The 23,873-nt window shown below is 42.6% G+C and overlaps 1 protein-coding gene across 2 annotated transcripts in view; it reads left to right on the plus strand.

Annotated features, from left to right (window-relative positions):
* The first annotated feature begins 3,580 nt into the window (after positions 1-3,580).
* The window catches only part of MED13L (mediator complex subunit 13L), a 165,329-nt gene continuing 145,036 nt past the window's right edge, over positions 3,581-23,873 (plus strand). Inside the window, exon 1 of one of the 2 annotated variants that reach the window (XM_083478401.1) lies at positions 3,581-4,498. In XM_083478401.1, the coding sequence (XP_083334527.1) occupies positions 4,439-4,498 (60 nt within the window). In that variant the 5' untranslated portion in view covers positions 3,581-4,438. Of the gene's footprint in view, positions 4,499-5,749; positions 6,295-23,873 lie in introns of those variants that run through there. The other variant, XM_083478402.1, reaches the window with a different exon arrangement.

Here is a 23,873-nt window from a genome sequence, read left to right on the forward strand (position 1 = left end):
GTGAAAAGCTGGTATCACAGGAACAAGTGCATCAGTGTTGTTGAATTAATTAAACTAAATTGATTTAATTGGATTCCAAATAAACGTGCAATTCATTGTTGCTGTTTAGAATTTTATTGTGTCATTATCTTCCTTAGTGAGTCATGCAAACGACTAATGCTTTAGGGGGCACTGGGGATGAATTTCTGGAACTGTGGGGGGGTGTCCTGAAAAAGTTTGGGAATCACTGGTATAAGAAATAATGGAAGGCCCAAGATCATCCAATATGGTTTGTCGCTGTGTGGGGATTTGAATTGGAGTCTCCCTGTTCTAAGATGACACCAGCGCCATACTTAGGGTGGTGTGGGCAGTTTCTCTCCCCTGCTCCTGGGTGCCAAGCTGGTGCAGGACTGAGAAGATCCATAATTGAGAAGATCCATTTTGGGGCACCAAATGTTGGCCTTACATGAGGCACCATATTACGAAAGATTACCAAAGTCCACCCTGGGTGACTTAACCTGGGAGTAAAACCCCCCTGCTGAACATTCAGCAGGACTTACTTGTGTTAAAAGAAGTGGCGAAGAGTGTCAGGATGAGACCTGGGAGGTCCAGATTTATATCCTCGTGAAGCTTGTCATACTGGTTGACTTTCGGCCAGTCACTACAGTGGTACCTCGGGTTAAGTACTTAATTTGTTCTGGAGGTCCGTTCTTAACCTGAAACTATTCTTAACCTGAAGCACCACTTTAGCTAATGGGGCCTCCTGCTGCCGCCACGCCGCTGCTGTGCGATTTCTGTTCTCATCCTGAAGCAAAGTTCTTAACCCAAGGTACTATTTCTGGGTTAGTGGAGTCTGTAACCTGAAGCGTCTGTAACCTGAGGTACCACTGTATCTCTCTCGATCCGGCCTACCTGTCTTGCAAGGTGGCAAATGAGGAAAACACTATATATTTGTCATTGGTTTGGGGGTTTTTTTACTGAAAAATTGTTACAGGTGGTTGTGGGGATCCCAGATTCCTCCGCTGTCAGTTCACGCTGACAGTACAATAACTATCAATAAATCTGTCTTAGTTTACACATATAGAGTAATATATGCCCACCAAATGTACAAAGAGATAGCCAAGTGAAGTGCAAACGCAGTCTTGTTTTAGCTGCGTGCTGAAAACTTTTCTGTTCCGCCAAGCCTATGCAGACACACAATTTAATTAGCTACCTTTGTTTTTAACAGCAGAGGTTTTATGTCTGTTTGGGTGTGGATTTTAGCCATGCTTTATCTTTATATTTGGAGAACATTTGGGTCAAGCGGTTTATAATTTTTCTCGGCAGATGAAGAGGAGATGTTATATAGATGGGAATGATTCAGTAGGATCCACAGGCTTGATATATGTTGTTCTAAGTGCCCCAGAAGCAGAAAACTTGTGCAATAATAATAACAACAGTTCATTAGTCATTGAGTGTCATGAGTGTGCATCACACTTGACAGAGGGCTGAGAACTTACACAGTGGAAAAAACAAGGCGGTAAACAAGGAAGCAATATGCAACTGTTTCAGTTATACACCTTCTTAGACTTGGTTACAATTACAAGTTGTTACATACCATAAACTGCTCTTAGGCTTGTATCTCCAGCACACACCACACTACACCACACCACACCACACACCAAGGCTTCTCCACATCCCATCTCAACTCGCTGTGTACATATACATTTAAATTATATTACTGCCACCTGCAAAAATCCTGGGAATTTTAGTTTATCCCACACAGAACTACAACTCCCAGCACCCACAACAAACTACAGTTCCCAGTATTCTTTTTAATGGGGATAAACTTTAAAATATGGTGTGTACATGGAGGCTTTTCTGTGTCCCGTCTTGACTTGCTGGCTGCAAAAACACCAAACATTTAAAGCACCCCACAAATCTTGGGAACTGTAGTCTATCCTTCACAAAACTACAATGTAACAAACTACAGTTCACAGGCCTCTCCCTTTTTGAGGGGTGCTTTAAGGAGACCCTGTGTGGTATAGTGGTTAGAACATGAAGACTGGGAGCTGGGAGAACAGGGTTCAAATCCCCACTCAGCCATGAAGCTCACTGGGAGACCTTGGTCCTGCCTCTCAGCTTGACCTACCTTGCTGGGATGTCGTGGGGATTAAATGAGGGAGAGAGCATGGCATTCCAACTGAGAGGAAAAGGTGGGGTATAAATGAATAAGTTTATGTATGCATACATCCAGAGAGAGACTACTGACACTTCTGCACATTCTGCTACAGTGTGATGGGAGAAATGGGCCTTACTGCCGCCTCTCTTGTCACTACCTTTGTTTATCTCTCACAAACTACAACTTCCAGTACCCTTAAAACACTAAAGTTCCCTGGAGTGTGGGAGTGTTGTTGGGTTTTTTTTGGGGGGGGAGCCAGGGCCGGATTTAGGTTTTATGAGGCCCTAAGCTACGGAAGGTAATGGGGCCCTTTATATGTCCAGCTGTCCTTTGTCAACAACAAATTGTCAGTGTTTTCTGTGCTGAATATATGCTATATGGTAATTTATGGACCTAATAGGTATCTAAAGCCATTTTATTTGTTTTTTATCTTATATTTTGGAAAAGTACATCCAGTTTTTTTTCCTTTAATTTTTTTGGGGGCCTCCAAGAGAGTGGGGCCCTAAGCTATAGCTTATTTAGCTTCTACGTAAATCCAGCACTGGGCGGGGGGGGGGGGGGAGAGATTATTTTAATATATGGTGTGTACACAGTCAGAGAGAGAAAGAGTAAGAGTACTCTGTAGCTTCTTCACTGTCATCTATACTGAGGTAGGGTGGGTAGTACTACTGCTTCTGCCATCACCTTCATTCATTCACCACTTTATCCTTCACCAAACTACAACTCCCGGTGCCTGCAACAAACTACAGTTCCCATTTTTTCGGGGGGGTGTGTGCTTTAAATGTAAAGTGTGCACTCATCCAGAGAAAAAAAGAACACCCACAGCATCTTCTGCACATTTTATCCCCCCACCAAACTACAAGTCCCAGCACCTGTTACAAACTACAGCTTCCAAGATAAATGTGTGTGTTTTTCAAACGCCCTTGCATTCAGAAGGAGAGAGCCCCCTGCGCCTTCTGCACTACAGCAAGGTCGGTGCGTCGGTCCTGCTACCTTACTTCTATGGCTAGTTTATCCCTCACCGAACTACAGCTCCCTGAACAAACTACACTTCCCATTTTCACCTTTTCGGGCGAGTGGGAAAACGTGGTTCGCGTGTTTGGTGTGTCCCTGTACCCAGGCGCCTGCTGCAACTTCTGCGCATTCCACTACAGCAAGGTAGTGCCGGCCAGGCAGGGGTTACTTACGGCTGCCTCTCCTGCCGCCGCCGCTCTCTAGTCACTCCAGCTCCGCAGCGCCCCTAGCGGCGGCCGAGGCGAAGGCGAGCGCTTCGTAACAGCGCGCGGGCGCGCCTGAGCTAGAGGAGAGCCGCCGCACTTCTCATTCCTCCCTCCCTCCTCCCCCCCGCCTTTCCCCGTCCAAGCTGGGAGGCCTGTCCCACGTGGGCCGCGCTGGGCCAATGGCGAGGCGTGGTGCTCCTGGCGGCCGCCATTGCTGTCAGAGCCCAGAGCTGAGGCGAGAGGGCTGTATGTGAGCGTGTGTGTGTGTGTGTACATATCTCTATGTACGTTTGAGGCGGCGCTGAGGGAGGAGGGGGGGAAAGCTCCCCGCCGCCGCCGCTGCTGAGGAGAAGAAGAAAAGGAAGAGGAGGAGGGGTGAAAAAATAGAGAGGAGGGGGCCAAAAAAGGAGGAGGGAGACTGGTCGGTCGCGCGCACGAGCGGGACCGCGCTTCGACTAATATCCCGGTGACGACTGCGACGACGACGACGACGACGGCGAGGAGCCGGGGCGTGTGTGAGGGAACGAGAAGGAAGCGGGAGGCCCCGTCCTCCTCCGCCCTCCTCCTCCTCCTCCTCCGCCCGTGAAGAAGGAGGACCCACCCGGCGCCGCCGCCGCCGCCGCCTCCTCACATCTCGTCACACCCTCCTCCTCCACCGCCGCCGCCGCCGCCGCCGCACTCCGCTTGCCGTCGCCGCCCGCGCCGATCTTCCTCGTTTTCTTTTTTTTTGTGTGCGTGTGTGTTTTGTTTTTCTGCCTGGCGAAGCGGGCGGGCGCCGAGGAGAAGGAAGGCGAGCGAGAGAGCCCGGCCTCGCCCGCGCTGTGTGGCCGGGGTGGGCGAGGCGGCTGAGCGGCGTCTCTCCTCCTTCCTCCGTCTCTCCTCGGAAGAAGCGCGGAGGGAGGGGGGGAGGCCTTGAAAAGAGAGCGGCGGCGGCGGCGCCCCCCCCTCGTCTCCACCGGCCGGCCGGGCCCGCCCACCTCGGCCTTCCTGAGACCCCCCCTCCTCCTCCCTCCCCTCCTCCTCCTTCCTCCTCCTCAGACATGCCCCGCTCTGGAGGCCGGGCTCGCCGAGGAGGATCATGACTGCGGTGGCGAACGGGGCGAGCCTGGAGGACTGTCACTCCAACCTCTTCTCCCTGGTGAGTGGCCTTCCTTATCCTTCTTGTTATTTGTGCCTTCAACAATGCGACCCTAAGCCGGGGCTACTCGGGAGCAAGCCCAGGCGCTGCGGGGAGGAAACGCTGGAGGATCCGGCGGTGCTGACTTCCCTGCGCTGCTTGAGGAGCTGGAGCCTGCAGCCCGCTGGGCGCTTGACCACCACTCGCACCCTATCCGGGGTGGGTTGGGTGGGGATGAGGCCCACCCGAGCCAAAGCAAGAGAGAAAAATGATAGGGTTTGTAGCAGAGTTAGGATCGTAAGTAGCCTCATGCTGAAGCCTGCGACCCTGTGGGCACTCAGTCCACCTGGGGGTAAGGCCCACGGAGCTCAGGTGGCCAGGCTGAAACAAAGAGAAAACGCCGTTTGTTGTCATTTCCTGCGTGCACACAGGGGTTTTGTTAGGATGGCAGCCGGCTGAGCTTGCAATCCCGTAGGCATTTAACCTCTTGCGGCGGCGGCGGGAAAAGAGAGGTAAAGGCCCACGGAGCTGAGAGGCAGCCGTTCTAGAAGCAGGGAGGAAATGTCGTGGGGCTGATTTCCTGGGGTAAGTAGGGTTTCAGCCAGAGGCCCTTAACCTGGAAGCCAAATGTAGAAGCTGCCATGCCAAAATGCGCCTCCTTACTCCCTGGCGAGTGGGGTTAGGGCTTTGCAGTCTTGGGCACTTGGGGGGCAAACCTCTTATATGGGAGGCCGCCATCCTAAAGGACACTTCCTTGGGAGCAAGGCCTGCTTGGATGTAGGCTTTGCTGATGGGTAAACTGCTTCCGTTTGTGCACGTTCATGGGGATGTCAGCTTGCTTCCTGGGTGTGCTTGGACGGCGGCCTTACTGTGCCACCCTGTGCATGCTTTCCTCGGAAGTATGCCGTTGTGCTCGCCGGGAGGCAGCTCCTAAGAGAATCGCAGCTCCATGCTAGGCTAAGCAAGGGTTGATTTCCCCTCTTCTCTCCGCTTATGGGCTAGCGGCCTTGCATTGCAATCCTGTGCTCTGTGTTCAGCCTAGGCCAAGTACAAACGTGCGTATAAGCAGCTTTGCCGCCTTTCCGCGGGATCCTAGGCATAGCTGCTCGCAAGCTGGCCTTCCCGTGTTTCTGAGCGGGCATTTCGGCTTTCAGATTCGCAGCGTGACCCTTGCGGTGGTCTGCCAGCGGAGCTTGCTCCCGTGGCAAGCGTGCCTGGGATTGTTGCAAGCCTGAAGGCAGAAAGAGGAGGAGGGTGAGAGTCTGACAAGAGGCAGGGGACGCTGCGAGGCCTGCTTGCTGCTGTTGCTAATGTTTTCCTGCCTCCTGCTGACCCGCTCCCGGCAGCAACTTTCTCGGCCTTTATAGCCTGGGTGTCAAGGCAGTCCTTGGCCCCGACTGCTCTTCCCGCCCCGCTTCCACTCGCCCGCCCCTCTTTCTTGCAAAGGGACTCGCGCAGGGGGAACTGCCGCTTTGCGGCGCCCCCTCCTCTCTCCGTGTTTCCCCTCCGTCTGGTAAGCGGAAAAAGAGTGGAGGTCGGTGGAAGGAAGGCTGACTCTGCTGTCCTGCAATCCAGTTCACGCGCTTGGAGCTGGCTGCGCCTCCTCCCTTTTCTCAAGGCTATGCAAAACAGAGGAGGATTCTCACCCGGGACCCCCGGCAGAAGTCGGCGTGGCTGAGTGAGGAGAGGGGGTGGGAGGAAAACAATGCACCCCCTCCCCTTGTCAGCCAAAACTACAGCTTTTGCTTGGCGTAGGTTCCTGTGTGGTGCCCCGTCTTTCCACATTCAACCACCACCACCTCCTCCTCCTGCGGCTGGTAATTGACAACTTTCACTCTGTTACTTGGATTGTGTAACTTGATATGAATGGAGCTGTAAGGGTCAGCTGTTCAGACTGGCAGCTACCTATGGATCTTTTCAGAGAAAGTCAGCTGAACTTGAAAAAGACCAACATTTGTTTCAGGACCAGGTCGTTGATGTTTTCAATCGTTATGCTTTTCTGGCAGGCAGGTGAAAAAGAAGTCTTGGGGTGGGTCTTTTGCCTGGTCAGCTGTCTTTGAGGGAAGTGGGTTTACTTAGGGCATGTGCTTGTTTACATCTGCAATTGTTAATTAGTAGCACAAGTTAAAGTAAGTCGAGTGTGAGAAGAGGGGTGCTGAGTATTGCAAGTAGCTCAAGAGCAGTGTATCATCTTAATGTGGACTGGAGTTGCAAAAAAGAATGATGGTTTATTAGAATCAAGGACCTCTGGGTTGCTTATTTCATGGTTTTAAGCTGTTTGGATTGTACAGCAGTCTGTTCTAGCTCCCAACAGCAGCACTATACTGCCCCAATTTTATAATAAATAATAAAAGAAAAAAAGTGGGATTGGTGGAAAGAGTTAAGAACAGAGAGATATGGAGAAATAGTCATTATTCTTTTATTTACCAGATTTGTAGATAGCCCTTCATAGGGTGATCCCAGGGCAATAGCCAACATGTTACAAAATGTGCAATAATGTAAAATGATATATTAATTAAAAGCAATCATTAAAAAACACCAATCAATAAAAAAATAACAGCATGAGAAAATATAAAGCTTTAACAACTAATTTACCCCCAAATGCCTGGGAGAATAAAAGCATTTCACTTGGCAGAAGAAATGCGTAAGAGTTTCCACCAAACTAAGCGTAGGGGAAGGGAAATGATTCAGTCCCACATTGCAGGTTGGGGTTAATAGGTGGGTGCCAAACCTAAAAAGGCTGAAGTTCAGTCTATATACCCAACATGTGTATTGGAGTTTTTCTAATGGGCCAACGTCACTAAATGCTCTATATAACTAGTCCCTGCAGTAGTGTGATACCCTTTATTGCTGCTGCCCTTCTATCTCTGCCTGATTGTCCTAGAGATAACTGCTTGTGTCTTTAAATAAATATAACTGATATGTCTCTCCACCATGCATTAGGAAATAGAGATCCTTCTGTTGTCTTTTTAAAGTGGTGGGATGATGTAACTAATGTTTGTTGATTGTAGTTTAAATTATGTAAATCAGTTGGGCTTGCTTGATGTTCCTCAAATTTTTGATACAAATTTAGGAGAGTTATATTGTTTAAAATTGCTTTCTTGCTAATATTTTTATAATAATAATAATAATAATTTAATATCTATACCCCGCCCATCTGGCTGGGTTTCCCCAGCCACTCTGGGCGGCTGCCAACCGAATATTAAAAACACAATACAGCATTAAACATTAAAAACTTCCCTAAACAGGGCTGCCTTCAGATGTCTTTTAAAAGTAAGATAGTTGCTTATTGCCTTGACATCTGATGGGAGGGTGTTCCACAGGGCAAGCACCACTACCGAGAAGGTCCTCTGCCTGCTTCCCTGTAACCTGACTTCTTGCAGTGAGGGAACCGCCAGAAGGCCCTCGGCGCTGGACCTCAAGGTCCGGTCTGAATGATGGGGGTGGAGACGTTCCTTCAGGTCAGCACCAACACTTTGAATTGTGCTTGGAAACATACTGGGAGCCATTGCAGATCTCTCAGGACCGGTGTTACTTTGTATGGGCAGCAGATAGGACTGCCAGTGAGTGAATTGTGCAGATCAGGGGTCAGCAGCCTTCTTCAGCTGTGGGCCGGTCCACCATCCCTCAGACCATGTGGCGGGCCAGACTATATTTTGAAGAGAGAAAAAATGAACGAATAACCCAGAGATGCATTTTAAATAAAAGGACACTTTCTACTCATGTAAAAACACGCTGATTCCTGGACTGTGGGCCGGATTTGGAAGGCGATTGGGCCGCATCCGGCCCCCGGGCCCTAGGTTGCCTACCCCTGGTGTAGATCTTGCATTCAGTACAGGAATGAAGTCTAGTTCTTTTTCTATTAAATTAGTATGGCTGGGAAGCTAAAGATCATCAGAGTGACTGGGTGTGTACACATGCAGATGTGTATGTGTTCATAGTAGGACATCTGAGTAGAATCAGTTAAGTTTTAAAAGATGATACTCTGGCCCGTCTCTTAAAAAAAAAGTCCACATGAGTTCACAGGCACTTCTACATAAAATGTGAAAGTATATCTCGTCGTTTTAAAGTTGTCTGTATAGTCATTGGGGCTCAATTCCATGTAATGGGTTGTCTCTGTGAGAAGAATATACTTCTGCTTGTGCAGTGATACTTGAACTTCCTCTTCCCTCTTCTCCCCTGTGAACCCTTAAAATGTGCTTTGGAGGGACCCTCAGGAGCAAATTTTAGAGTGCAAGAGGGGAAGAAGAAGAAGGAGAAGTCCCATTGCATTAGAAGAAGAAGCCCACTCATGCATTTTTTATTCTGTCCAATATGCTTAGATCTGGGGTGCCAACATTATTTACAATATTGAATTTATATCTCATCCTTCTTCCCAATTGGAGTGTATCAATGCCACAGCCTGATTCTATGCATTCTCTTAGGTACTCTTACTGGGCACAATGGGGCCTACCTCCTATTAATTCAGGATTACAGCCTGAAAAAGTGTAGTGTGCATCAGAAAATATTAAAACCTAAGCTTAAGACATTTTTCTCCCACATGCTTATTGGTCTTATAATGTTAATGATAATAATGTTATTATTTGTACCCCACCCAACTTATTGGGTTGCCCCAGCACAATAAAAATACTTTATATTTTAAAATGCTAATGGATTAAAATAACGTTTTCCAATTTATTTTAAAAGTGGTCTTGCTTTCAACAATGCCTCAAATTGCATTGTACTAGAATTTGTGTTTAAACCCACCTTTGTCATGAATGAATGCAAGTGATGCGATTGCTGCAATGTGACTAATTTGAAAAGGGTTCATCCTCTTACTGATTAAATATATCCCTGTCTCATGCATCTCTACCCAGAAGCAAGTCTCGCATATTCTTTGCTAAGTGTGCATTAGATTGCCATTATATGCTTTTTTGTTGTACAAGAATCCTGCCCATATTACACAAAGCAATGTTTGTCTCTTAACCTTGGCGAAGTTGTTTTTTTTTAATTGAACAGATATTGAGCATATGGAAACAAAGAACAATCATGCTGCAGTTGCTAAATCTGAGGGGTTTCTGTATAAGCAAGCATATGGTTTCTGCCACCATGGGGTAAACACAGTAATGGACTCTTAACTTGAGCAGAGAACATCAAAACTTGTATGTTTGTCTAGTTTTTATTGCACTACATTTGTGTGTGAGTGTTTTCATAACATGGATCTGATGATTCACAATAATGTGTTTCAATACATCACTTATGGTATTGTTGACATATATGAAATAATAAATAGAAAATACAGTGAAAACTATGAAGTACTTCATAAATGTTAATTTGTTAGGGTTTCTTTTATAATTTAAAAATGAGATCAGAATACTTAACATTTACCCAAAAGCCAAACTTTATAAAGGTTAAAGCTACCCTGGATTGTATAATAAAAAAGATACCCTCAATGCTTGATTGATTTCTAAATAACACAGATTTATAATAGAGAATGGATTTCTCATTGCTCACAAAGTATTTCCAGAGTGCAGGAGACTCCTTGTGCCTGGGAAGTTGTCCCCGCTGGCTCCTTTGGGAGCTATGTGGTTAATTTTACTAAGCATTTTTAAAAACGCGATATTTTGTCCTTTTGTTCCAAGAGCCAACTTTAAAGGAGTATTATGAAAAGGCAGCCTGTTTCTATGAAGATGAACAGGAATGATTATGTGATTGGAACATTCAGGACCTGATGTTTTTAATGTAGTGATTTGTGCATAGTTAATACACTTTCACAGAAAGATACAAACTTGAGGGAAATCCCCCCCCCCGAGATTCTTAGAGTAGATCTACACCATACATTTAAATCACTTGACTTCTCCAGAGTATCCAAGGAACTGCAGTCCTCCCCAGAACTACAATTCCAAGCACCCTTAACAGATTACAGTTCCCACTTGCTTTAAGTTACTTGTTTTAAATATGTGTTAGATGAACTTTGGTTGTGTGGTGTGGATCGGCTCTCAGTTCAGTTATGCTGGGATTTTTTCTTCCTACTGAAATAGAGTGCCTTTTCAAATGCTGATTTTTTGTAATCTCAAACCACATGACTGATATTGTTTGGATGATTTTTTTAGGTTCTGATTTTCACTTCTCGATTCATACCATTATCACCACCAGTACATACTATTTCTTATTAAATGGGCAGCACCAGCTCTTCCTTCAGGCAACTCAGTGTTTATATGTTTTTTCTGTGAAAACGCAAAAGATTCGTGAGTTATATGATGATCTGATTGTTTCAGATGAAATGCAGATATTTCCATTGATTCCTTATACTTAACTGATATGCTGTGTAAAACATACTTTTATGTAGCACACTCTTGTTAAAAGCTTGGTATAGTGTCTGATACTTTTACTGTTCTTAGCCGATAACACTTCCAGTCTTTTACTGCAATCCTGATTACAGACAAGTTCTTGCTGATCTGTGGGATTTCACAATCCTAACTCTTCAGCATTGCAGCATATGCCTTCTTTGTTTGGTAGGAAACAGTTTTATGTAGCACTAGACTTGTCAGTTCTGTTCCTTTGATCTCAGCTTGGAAACTACAGACAATACTTGTTTTGCGTGGGAGTTCCCTTCCAGACCCCTACATGCATTGGTGGAGCACATGTAAGCTTCCTCTAACCCCTTTTCATTACATCTTTACAGCGTTTTGCGGCTACTTCAGGATTTGGTACCATTCGCGTGTGCACGGTCACACGTCATTTTGATGTGCCTATATCGGTTGCTGCCTGTAATGAGAATGAGTTCAGTTTAAAAATTACATTGAGGATGCATTATTGAGACCATATTTATGTCTCATCTGTGGAACTTGGTGCTGCAGACTTTAGTTGCATGAATAAAATACAATAAATTACCTGTTTACCTATGCCAAAATGTAAGCTGACATCTTTAAATTTCATTTCTTCATAGATCTAATGAATATGAAATATCCATGCTATAGTAAGAGGTGTTAAGATCCCTTTGCAAGTGACTTAATATTAAGACCCCTTTGCCTGTATCTTAAGAGTGGTTTCTTCAACAGAGACTCAGTGGGGAGGGTTTTGTCTACACACTGGAAATGAGGAAATAATACTTTTATTTTTGCTTTTGGGTGAATCAGTGGTGACTGTTCTGTTGTTCAACTGAAAGCATGGTTCTCATCAAAAATTTGATTGCAGGCTAGGAGCATAGAGCCAAGTGTGAGGTGGACATCTGAAGGAGGCATAAAGAATTGACTGGGGGTGCTCAGCCCATTTCTATAACTCCCCTTAAGTTTTGTGTGTTCCTTTAAGACACCTCTCCAATGTTCTCCAAATGTTTCAGACAACCAACTCCCATCAGCTGCTGGTAGCATGCCCAGCATGATTCTATCTGCCCTGGCATCATACAGCTGTGCTGCGTGGCGCTGATGAGAGTTGTCCAAAACAAATTGGAGGGGCACCATGTTTGTCTCAGCTGCTTTAGGTGTAGAAAAAGCACCTTCCTTATCATAGGTAGTGAAGAATGTTTAAAGTAGGAATTTGGATACAGTCCTTGCCTACTCAACTGAAGGGCTGTAACTCCCTGGGTAGTGCATCTGCTTTGTATGCAGAAGGTCCCAGTTAAATCCCCTGTGACATTTCTAGGTGGGCTGGGGGGGATATCCTGGAGAGCTGCTGGCAGTTGGAGCAGACCAAACTGAGCTAGATGAGCTAGCAACTTATTCTGTAAGAATTATGTGTTTACTTTGATATTGTTGCATTCTGTTGAGATTTCTCTTCCCAGCTGTGAATTTCTAGGGATGTGGGAAAACACTTCTTTTCTCCTTCCTTTTGAGTGGATTATTGGTGGAGCAGAGACAAATATTTATTTCGCGTCTTGCTGGGACAAGGAGTGGGGATGCTAGTTTGTTACTTTCTCCTCCCACCCCTGTTGATTTTGACAAGTTTGTTTATTTTTAATAAAATATACCCCTCTCTTCAGCAGGTGGGTTTCAAAACAACTTGCAACAACGAAATGAAAAATATACAAAACTTTAAAATGTAAATTAAACCTCCCAAATGTATTTAGTTGTAACTGAATCTCCCAAATGTATTTATTAGGAATTAGAATATATATATTCAGCTTAATTGAAAAATTCCATAAGCGGTGTACATAAAACAATAGCAAACAATAAATTTTAATGTACAGATACACTAAGCAACATTTCAAAACAAGTATAACTGAAGTGTATGTGCAGAGATAGGCCTGCTGAAATATCTTTTTAGGCAGACACAGGTGTTACCACAGTTTGACAAAAGTTTTTTGATTTTTTTTTTACTACGGTGGTTGCCATTGACTTACGAAAATGTATACTTGTGTGATTCATTTTATTAATTACTTCGTGATACACGATGCAGACCTAAAATACCCAGTGAATTTTGATAGCTTAGTTAGCAGGACCATTTTATACCAGGCTCTTGATAAAGGTTTTGCTGCCGTGCTTCAGGTTGCTTTTCCTGGTGAGAGTGCAGATGCCCATGTACGAGCTGGCAGGGTTGAGTTCCCTCTTGGACTGTCACAGGTGCCTGCCAATGTTGTTAGAGAAATTGATTCAGGTTTCCTGGGGCAAGGATCAAGAGCTCCTTGGCACAGGGAAAAGTAGAGAATATAGCAGACTCTTCCTCTTTAGTATAAGGTCAGCAGAGATCTAGTGGGGAATGAGTTTCAGGAGAGGCCTCCCTGGGAGGATTGGGGCAGGCACCTAGTAAGGTTATCTTTTGTTGCATATCCATCTGCTCCATGACAACTTGAGATACATGATCCAGTAGGTTTTGTTCTAGTTGAGTCTGCTGATAACTTGTCTTGATGTTGTGGTAGTTTTATGGAAACTATTCTGAATGAAATTAGATAAGGATTTCCACACTTCTTTCAGTATACTGTGCTGCTGACCAGGATTGTTTTTGCAGGTGGCTTCTGTTCTGTTTCATTCTCTTTCGGAAGGCAATTTATATTAATGTGTGACTTTAAAAACCTGAAGTAGGCAAGGAGAAACAATTTAACAAACTTCTTATCTGCACCTTTCACCTTGTCTTGTTGCCTTGTCCCTCCTGCCACTGTTGAATTCTTTTGGGCACATGAATAAGGAATTCTGAGCCAGGAGGGTTGTAAGCTTATGATACTATCTGTGAGAGCAAGTATCATGTTGCTAGTGTCAAATTTGTTTGGTTCCTGCATTCCTGATCTGTGTTGACCTCTGAAAACACTGCACTGCAACATTTCACTAAGCTGAGTTAATGAGAACTTAGCCATTTTGTCAGGATACCTCAGACAGGGCAGTGTTTTCCAGATGTTTACTTAAGGGTGCATGATGGAAGAAAATCTCATTGGCTGTTTGTTTTTATGACTTAGGGAATTATTTGTGACTGAAGTGTTAGGGTTCAGGGACTCAGTAGCTTTTATCTGAAATCATTTTTGGATTTCAGATTGTGTGCAAGTAACCTAAGCTTTAATCAGAGCTAAACTAATTTACTCTGTGCATTAAATCTAGCAACATGTGACAGTGTTGTAATGCTGCCACTGACTGATCTTTTGACAGCTTCTTAATAGTCTCCGTAGCTAAAGAATATGATTTTGCTTAATGATGGTGCCTTGTTTTTAAAATATTGGCAATAATTCCCTATGTATATGTGCATCCCACTAACCCATTTACTCATATGTGATGCATATATGTATATGGTATATCGCTATTGTCAATTTCCTCTTAATCTTTATCAACTTTCATACTACTTTTTACAAAGGTCGCCTCCTGGAATTGCAGTGTGCAAAAATGTTGTCTGCTGGAATTGTTGTGTGCTTACTAGAGTTGTGGACTTTGTGATAGAATTCAAAATTGGAATAGGTTTCTGGAGAACTTTGTAACAAAGCCCAATTGGGGATAATAAATGTAAATGTTGTGATAACGTACATGCAATCCATGTACTGAGATGGGTTTTTTTATGTGAGGGACTGATACTTTATGGTACAAAAGAGCTTATTACCTCTTTGAGAGGATGACTACATCATGTAACCACATAACAAGCATAAGATGCCATTGGTTGCTTCTTAAACAGTTCTTGTGTGTATGATGAGGCACTTACTTTGCAGGATGTTTGCTGCCCTGGCTACTTGCCCATTTCCCTGGATTGAGGCCATAGCCTTAAATGAATATATCAAACAAATGAAGGCTGCGATCCTAAACACATTTACTAGAAAGAAAGCCCCATTGAACCCAGTGGTCCTTACTTCTCAGTAAACCTAAATAGGATTGCACTGAACACTGTTTAAAGCTTGAAACAGCATTCTTGAGCACACTGAAATAATGTTATACCTCATTTTTCCTGCTTCTTTCATGCAGCTCAGCAGTGTTGCCGCTCAGTAGGAGTCTTTCCCTGATGGCATCATCGTGCCTCAGGGAATAGTATATACACAATTCTATTTTTAGGAAGAGGGTTATAAGTTGTGATCTTAAAGGGTTTTAAAAACCCTACTTGCCTATATGCTTATCTGTATGCTCCTTGGCTTGACATAGTGGAACTCCCCTAGGATGCAGCCTTTGAAAAAAACCTCAGTTCTCTTTTGTCATTCTTTAGACCACAGGACTTCCTGGTCTTCTTTTATCTCTCTCCTCCCTTTATGGTGATAGCTTTAAGCACTTATACTGAATAGAAGAGAGGAGCACTATTCTCTCTCGCTCTCTCTGTGAGTGTGTGTGTGTGTGTGTGTGTATCTATGTGTGGGATGGGCAGAAAGTAGATCAGGATCTGCTGGTATATTTCTGGTAGATTGGCGAGGTTTTCCGGCTCCATATTGTTTAAAAATAGCAATAGCAAAACAACTTTTGCCACCTAAAATTAGGCAGAAGAAATGAAGAAAGCTAACCAGGAGTGTGAGATAGGACTGGGATCTCATTTCAGTGTTCATGCTGAAGACCAAATCCAAGGCTCACAATGCACTCAGGGATGTTACATGGAAAAAATATGAGAGACATTACACATACTTCTGTAAATCAAGAAAATTTTTAATTAATAATAATAATAATAATAACAATGCACTCAGGGTACCTTGAAACAACATTAGTGCTAATGACTTTTGCACCTTGTTACGTTGCATTTTTTTTGCATCTGTATTTTGTAAAAAAAGTTAAGCCTGATGAATGCTCCCATTATGATGCATATATAATTAGCTCAGGGGTTGTCAACATTTTTGAACAAGTGGGCACGCTTCAAGTGCTATGCGCTCCAGTTTGAAAATGGCTACCATGGGGGTGTGGCATAACACAAAATGGCTGCCGTGGCATAACACAAAGTCCTGATTGTGGAGATGATGATGATGATTACTTATTCAACTTATACACCACCCTATACCCGGAGGTCTCAGGGCGGTTCACAACAAGACCACAACATATAAAATCAAACCAAAAGCAATAACCCAGTAACGCCCCCCCCCCCACATTCTGAAAGGGTGTTGGATGTCAATAAGATCAACCAAAGGCCTGGTTAAAAAGGAACATTTTTGTCTGGTGCCTAAAGGTGTATAATGAAGGCGCCAGGCGAACTTCCATGGGGAGAGCATTCCATAGACGGGGAGCCACTGAAGAGAAGGCCCGTTCTTGTCTTGCCACCCTCTGGACCTCTTGAGGAGGAGATAGAGGTGTTAAAGGCACATGAGCACTGTTCCCCCTCATGCCAGTCCTAAGCCCAAGCCTAGGCTGCCATCCTGTGCCCATTAACTCCATTAAACATAAAGAGGCTTCTTTCTGAAGTAGACATATATATATACAATTTTACTGTAAGTTAGCTATGTAGTGAATTCTTAATGAGTTCCTGGACATCACCTCCTGCACAGCAGGCGACATGGCTCATTGCAGAGTTTTCACATTGTGCGTTTGACATTCTTTTTAATATTCACCCACACTTGATTGCTTAGTAGTATTTGCAGAAAATAACATATTGTGTGTACCTGATCTCAGATGAACCACCCCACAGGAAAGATGCATCTTGGTTGCTAGGAAAAAAAGGAAGAGCAAACTAGGGAGATTCCAAAGACTACTAGAAAATAAAACAGAAGCAGGAAATGTGCTCTAAAGAGGAGGGGGAAACAAAAGCTTTTTGGGAATCCAGGGATTCTTATTGCCTGATGTCCGACTCACTTATCAATCACAGATCTGACTTCACACATTGGCTGAAAACACTGGCAGGTGGGAGCGGCCAGGCTGGCTTATTTCGCAGAAACCGCTTCAAAGAGTACCCACACAGTTTGCTTCATAACCTCTTTTTTATAGTGCTAGTGGCTTCCTTTTTTATTTTTTAATTTTTTAAAAAAGCAGGCTGTCATGGTTGTTGAGTTGGTGCCCCCCCTCGAGTTAACATATGGTAGAACAGTTCTCAGGCTCTCTTGTATCAAATTTGGTTGATGTGGAATGTAACTTTGACCTAATTACTATATTACAATAGAATTTTTTTCTGCGTTGAAAAAGAGTTCTAGAAAAAGATGCTGGAATGCTGTGCAATTCTAGTTTTCTTTTGAAAATGCAGTCTTAACTGCATGTTGGACTCGGAGCCATTTCCTGGATCATTGCCAATGCAGCAGTTCCCCCCTCCCCCATTTCTAAAGGTTATTTAAAGTCTCCTTACTGTAGTTCTGTTGTGTTGATGTCTCTAACATCAGTTTGCTAGATGTATTCCAGTCTCAAAATGCATAATTGGGCACAACCAGCAGTAGCACATGTTGGGTTTGTCTGTTTGGGATCACTCATGGAAACCTCTGGAATTTAAGTGCATGGTCAAGCACTTAGCTGTTGTTAGATTGATATCCTAGGGACCATAGGCCAGGCAGGCTCTAATGTGTATTCTTGCATTTCTAGTTTTTCTGCTAAAATGGGGACTGAAAACATTCTCTTTTGTAGCACTGCATGATGAGATGACAGCAATTCTTGGAGCTAAGTATTGCTACAGAAAATACAATTTCCTTTCTCCTAAAAGTTGTGTAATAGCTAGCCATCTTGCTACATGCAAATGCCTAAAAATGGCAAGAGAGCAGAGGTGTAGGGAATTATCAGGAGATCAAACACTGAGCCACTTGCAGCCCTTCCCTGTGAAGGTGTGGGTGTGGAAGTGGGAGGAAACATTTTTTAAAAGCTCTTTGAGGACAGCAGATTTAATTGTGTGTTACCCCTGCTAATTTCATGCAGAACCATAACATTTAGGTATAGTTCTGATTTGCAGGACACTCTTTCAGCTGAAACTGGTGACTTTTTATTTTTATTGTTATTGGTGGTGGTATTGTGGTAGATCTACTGATAATTTTTAAAATAACTGACCTGGTCCATCTAATTGTGAACTTTCAAATTAATAATAGAATGTATCTGAGTAAACCTGTACTGTGTAGCAAAATGTCACCCAATATAGAGAACACTTTTTAAATCAGTTACAAGATTTTAAAATCAGTGTACTATATCTGATTAATGAACAAATTATTACAGCCCTACTTTTTTTGTTTCCACCCTTCTTAAACTGAAACTGAGGACAAATAATGTTTTCACTATCTGGAAATCCTGTAGGAGCATAGCGCCTTATACCAAGTTCATCCATCTGTCTCATTAGTGTCTTCACTCACTGGCTGTAGCTTTCCAGGGTTTCAGATGGGAATCTTTTCCAGCCCTTTTAACTACAGGCTAGGATTGAACCTGGGACCTTTTACATGCAAAGCATATGCTCTTCCACTGAGCTATGGCTTTCTTCTCACTGTGTTTACAAAGGTAACGTGATGCTGGTGATGTGCAATTTGTGTGTACTGTATGTACTCGAGTGTAGGCCGAGCTCCTGACAGTTTTCTCCCTCACAAAAAGGAGGGTCCGTGCAGAGTGCTTGCGCAAATTGGGCATCTGCATGTATCAACTGTGTAATGCATTACTTTTTATGTATAGCGGGATATGCATAAATTCCTACCTCTTTCCACTATACTAGTGTAAGCTTTAACTTTTATTGTGCAAAATGATTTTTAAAAAATGCCATATCAAAGTAGTAACTTTCTCTGCTTCTGGCTGTTTGTATGGTTTGGAAACTGTCACCTGGGTGTCCAGGAATCTGAAATACTACTTCAGCTAACGCAGGGCTAGCACCTTAAGCATAGAAATAATTGTCCAGTTCAGTATTCAGTGATTTCATTAAATCCAAGTCAGGTCAAATGGCAAGGCCAGGATGCAGAAATTATGGTTGATCTCGGTAGCCAGCTATTACTTTCTGTTAGCCAGCTGTTAAGTTCAGTTCCATCCTGATAGCAACATTACATGTATTGCCAAAACACATACCAATTTTATCTGATGGAATGAAGTTATGTATAATAATGTGGGTTGATAACTACATGAGCATTTAATATGAAATTCACTTTATGTGTTTCCTTTCTCCCTTTAAAGGCTGCATATTTATTATATACAGTATTTGTATTTGAAGCTCAAATATTACACTGACATTTTTGGGTACATAACTCAAAATGTGGGGAAAGTGTAGTGTCTGGCCAGCATTGACTGTTTGAGTTTCTTGTCTAAACATTTTATTTCAACACTGAGTAAGGAATTCTACCCTTTTCCAGAAGTAGGAGACTTGTGACATCCTGCATCAAGCAGCAGATTGGATCTAGTGATTTACACCCCCCCCCCAATTCTAATTCTGTCTTAGAGATGTACCCCTTTTTGTGGCGTGGCTTCATTGGTTATAGTATACTTTCAGTAGCCATTTTCTAAGCTAGATCATTGAAACTCTGTCCACAGGGGTTGGAAAAGCTGTAATTTTGAGCTGTATTCTTTCTTCAGTTTTTCTTATGAAACCAGATTTTAATGTACTTCATTCAAGTCTCTCAAAATTGCCTCCGTGTGTGTGTGTGTGTGTGTGTAAAAGTCTGTTCAGAAGAAAAAAATTATCTGTAAAATTTCTGTCTACAAACTTTGGCAGCTCCACAACTTTCTTCTAGGTTTCAGTACTATGCATACTTACCTGGAAGTAAGCATTGCTGATTGAGTAAGCATGCATTTGATCAGGCTGTAAAACGCGCTGAGCATTTGCTTAACAAAACTCTTTTCTGCCAGCTGTAATACTATTTTTCCACTTATAATAACCAGCTAAATGATCTATCAAAGAAGTCCTGCTGTTTCAAAATGCTTGCTTTGTTCATTTTGTTTCATAACCACAACCATAAGAAAATAATACATATAAAATTACTGCAGTAAATATGCTGCTAAGTACATATGATAAACCAAGCAGTAATAAAGTCAGCATGTTGTTGCAGCATAGAAAACATATGGTTGTATCTTATCATTAAAGTTAATATTCCAGAAGTTTATGAACAGATTCAATAAATCTGTTAGTTATATATATATATATATATAAATATATATATATATAGATAAGATACCATTGTCATTTACAGTGTGATATCCCTTTTTTAATGCTATTCTAAAATTTCAGGGATGGGTGTAATTTTCAGATTCTAAATCTGTAGTGTCTACTTATCCTGCTAAGTACTTTTTATGATATTTCCTTAATTCTCCCTAACACTTCATCTCCAAAGCCTTCGCATATCTGAACAAACCTTAACACTCTATCTCCAACACTTACCTGTCACATTTGTGTATATTTTTCTATAGTAAGGTGCCATTAATAAATGTTTTTAATCAAATATATATATATTTCAAATTAGCACTAATCAGCCTAATTGACACATTGTTAAATATCCGAATCCACTCTTCTTCAGGTATTTTGTTGTTTAAAAATCTTTACCTCCCCACACCCACAGGCCTGAATCCAAAATCATTGTATATATTTTACTCAGTGCATACCCCTAAAAATTTTGTGAATCTTAAGTTTGGCCTCATTGAGGGGCAGTATTTCAATATGAATAGGAAAAATGAGAGTACCCCTAAACATTTTTTTAAAGGAAAAAAGCACTGATTTTACTTATGAGATTAGGACAACAGAACAAGTTTTTCAGCGAATGCTTTAAACTGGTAGGAGTCTTGTTACAAAATAGGGAGAAATAGCCTGCCCTGCACGTTTCTTCACTTTTCTCTGTGGGGTTTGCATATTCAGCTGCCAAACCCTTCCCCACTGTAGAAACTGCTAGCTTTTGTGGGACTAAAATGAAGGCTGTACAAAGATAATTGTCACATATTTTGCTCCACCTACTTTTGCCTCTGCCCCGGCACGTGTCAGCTAGAAGGTTGCCTGTGAGGGAATATAGCCATTGGAATGAAAATGACCCCCCTCCTCTGTTTTCTCGCAAGTACGGGCTGAGGAAATGCTCACCTGGGGATACCCTCCCTGCTAGGCCTTATTAGCAAAGCTAACTTGTGGGACCATCCAGTACAGCTTGAGAGTGACTTTCCCAGCTTCCTGTTTCCCCACACCTGTAGAATTTATGCTAATGATCCCAGCAGTAGGACCTTGGAAGCTTGCCTGCAGTTGGGTGGAGCAGTTCCTCTGGTGTCCCGACAAGTTCACTGGTTTGCATTGCACAATAAGCTGTCGTTTCAACTACTGTATTTGCTTTCTTCCTCAGTCCACACTATCTGGAGCGTGGAACAAATGCCTCTAAAGACACTTCAATTCAGAGGGATTAAATGATAAGATTATGATGATGATGATTAAAATTAGAACAGCCCAGAGCCCTTCTTACAGAATTCTAATATTCACATGATTTTACAGATCTGGTCTCTAAAGTACATAGTAAGCTCATTGTAGTTCTATTTTTAGAAAAAGTGGGTTTTGTTGAAAAGGTCAGTATACACTACTTACAATGATAATTTTAAAAATATAAAATGGTAATGAAACCTTAAACTCTACTTGCCAGATGATTGGTGAACTCTTAGCTTCAAAATCGTATAATATTTTCTAAGGCAGTTGTTACTTAATGAGTTGGTTGTGCCTATGTGAAATCTGTTTACCTGGTAAGAAGCATTAGCATCCAGACTCTTTCAAGTAAAGTTTGGAAATAGTTCAGTTCTGTTTGAAGGCTCGTAAAAATGCTTCCAGTAGCAATTGATTAAAGTTTAATGCCCACGGTCCTGCAAAGTTTTGTTTGGCTGTTGTTCCTGGCGAGTAGCCTGCTTCTAGTTTTCATGCCCATTCTTTGTCACCCAGTCAGCCATTGCTATAAATTTGATAACTGTTTTGAACTTAAATACACTTACAAGCACTTATAGAGCGCTGACAAATTATTTGTCATTTTGCCAAACGCCTTAACAAATACTTTGTCCTACAAGCAGGCATTTTAGTGTTAACAGGGACATGAACTGCTTTGTCAGGTGTGCCGATACTTTAGCCGATTCTGAAACTGGTTTCTGCTTGCCCTGGGGCTGGTTTAGTTCCTGAGATGCACTGGCTTGCATCCAAAGAACCACACACAAACACATATACATATACACACAGAGAGAGAGAGAGAGAGAGAGAGAGAATATTACCTCCAAAAGTTGGCCCACAAGGACTTCCACAGTGTAGTGGATGTTGCTTTGCATGAGAAACATGACTGAAGAAGATGTAGGTCGTGGAGTAGAAACTCTAGTGGACCATAAAAAGGTCTGAGAAAAAGAAATGTGGAAAGGGAACAAATTCCCTTTTATTTGGGATCACTTCTCTGATTAAACGTTTGCCTTTCAGGTTAGAAACAAATTTTCTGTGAGAAGAAGAGTACGTATGCTTTTCTGGGCAATGCGCTTGAATGTGTGGATAATGTGCAACTGCGGGAATTATTGAATGAGATTGAAAATTGGATCTCGATCCATTTTAGTTTGATTTCAGGCTTGTGTTTGCCTTGATTGTCCTTTTGGATGACTCCTTATGCCCAGTGGAGGACAGGAAAAGTGTGTGTGTGTGTGTGTATAGGGAGAGAGAGAGAGAGAGAGAGAGAGAGAAAGAAAAGAAGAAAGCAATCTTTTTGTAACTTTAAGCGATGCAGCTGAAGTGTGGCCATAGACTCTGAACACTGCACAATGCTGTTTTCCATTCTTCTTTCCAGTGTTGCTCCTTCCTGCACTTAGCCCAGGCCTGCCATCACAAAAATAGGTAATAAGCACAAACTAAGGGCAGGAATGATTGTTAGTGTTAGGTAGTGTGTGAATATTCATGTTTGAGAAATGATCAGTTTGGTTTTTTCATTCACATAGTTATATCTTAAATACAGCCATAGACTTACCTGTTCCCTATTTAACCTATTTATTATAGAAAGGAAAATATCATTTACATTAAAAAAAATCTATTCTAAGAAAACCCCTCCATTTTTATCCATCCTCCTCATACAGTAGACATTGCAGAAGTCTAAATGGGTGGTTACCAAATACTATTGAATAAATTCTACAAAAGAGCAGCTGTTGAAGAGGGATGTCCTTGGGCTGCAGTCTGCAAGAGGCAGTTTTCCCCTATATTGCAGTAGCTTTCTTATTCAAAAGCAAGTCATGTTCTACCACCATCATTTCAGTTATTATACAAAATTGCTTACTGGTCTACATTGCTGAAACTAGTTCTTATTGCAGTGGTAGCAATCAGGTTACTAAGAATTCTTAACAGATTACATTGCTGTTACGAAGCCATGTAAACTTCATTTTTATAGATAATGACTTTTTCTTATATGATAATGGACTTCGTATGTTCCAATTACACAATCTGAATGATGAAAGTAGAATGACAGGACAGTCCTGTTTGTGACGACTAAGAAGTAATCCCTGTTGAGTTCAACGGGGCTTCACATTGGCTGAATGTGTTTAGGACTGCAGTCTGAATTATGCCAAATATAAGCACAGTGGTTGTAGACATTGTTTTGCAATCATCAGGCTAGTGAAATGGGATTCTGGTGTCAGAATGGCAGTTTCTGGGAATATGTTGGCTCTCTTTTCCAAATGGGGGCAATCCTCACTCTTTCCTACTTGAGGAGCAAATGGTTAGCGTGTATGTGTTTGGACTTCATGCCCTATGGCATACCACCTGCCTCTTGGAAAAATGCCAGGGTTGCTGCTAAAAGATTAAGACTGGGTGTGGATTATGTATCTTTGTGCTGCTTTGATTATTCTGTAGCCTGCAGTTAAGCACTGGGAGCTGCTGGTTTTGTTACAAATCACTATTACTGGCCTTTGCTAGAGGCAAGCACAAATATAAACGATGGTAGGCCTAAACTGTACCTGGATGCTACCTTGTATTTATGTTTCAGTTCTAGGATTTGTTTACACTGGTGCTTTTGAAAGTAAATCTGAGCCTTTGTTTTCTTTAGAATATTCAATTTTGAATTATTAATCCTGTAATCTTTGAAATCTGTTTGGTAGGCACTGGAAGTGGTAAATCTTTTCCAGTCTTAAATCCTATATGGACGTATGTCCTCAATCTCATTCTTATAATTCTGCTTGCTGAGATGGTTGAC

The sequence above is a fragment of the Podarcis liolepis genome (assembly GCF_965112155.1).
Source record: "Podarcis liolepis genome assembly, chromosome: 15".
NCBI classification, from domain to species: domain Eukaryota; kingdom Metazoa; phylum Chordata; class Lepidosauria; order Squamata; family Lacertidae; genus Podarcis; species Podarcis liolepis.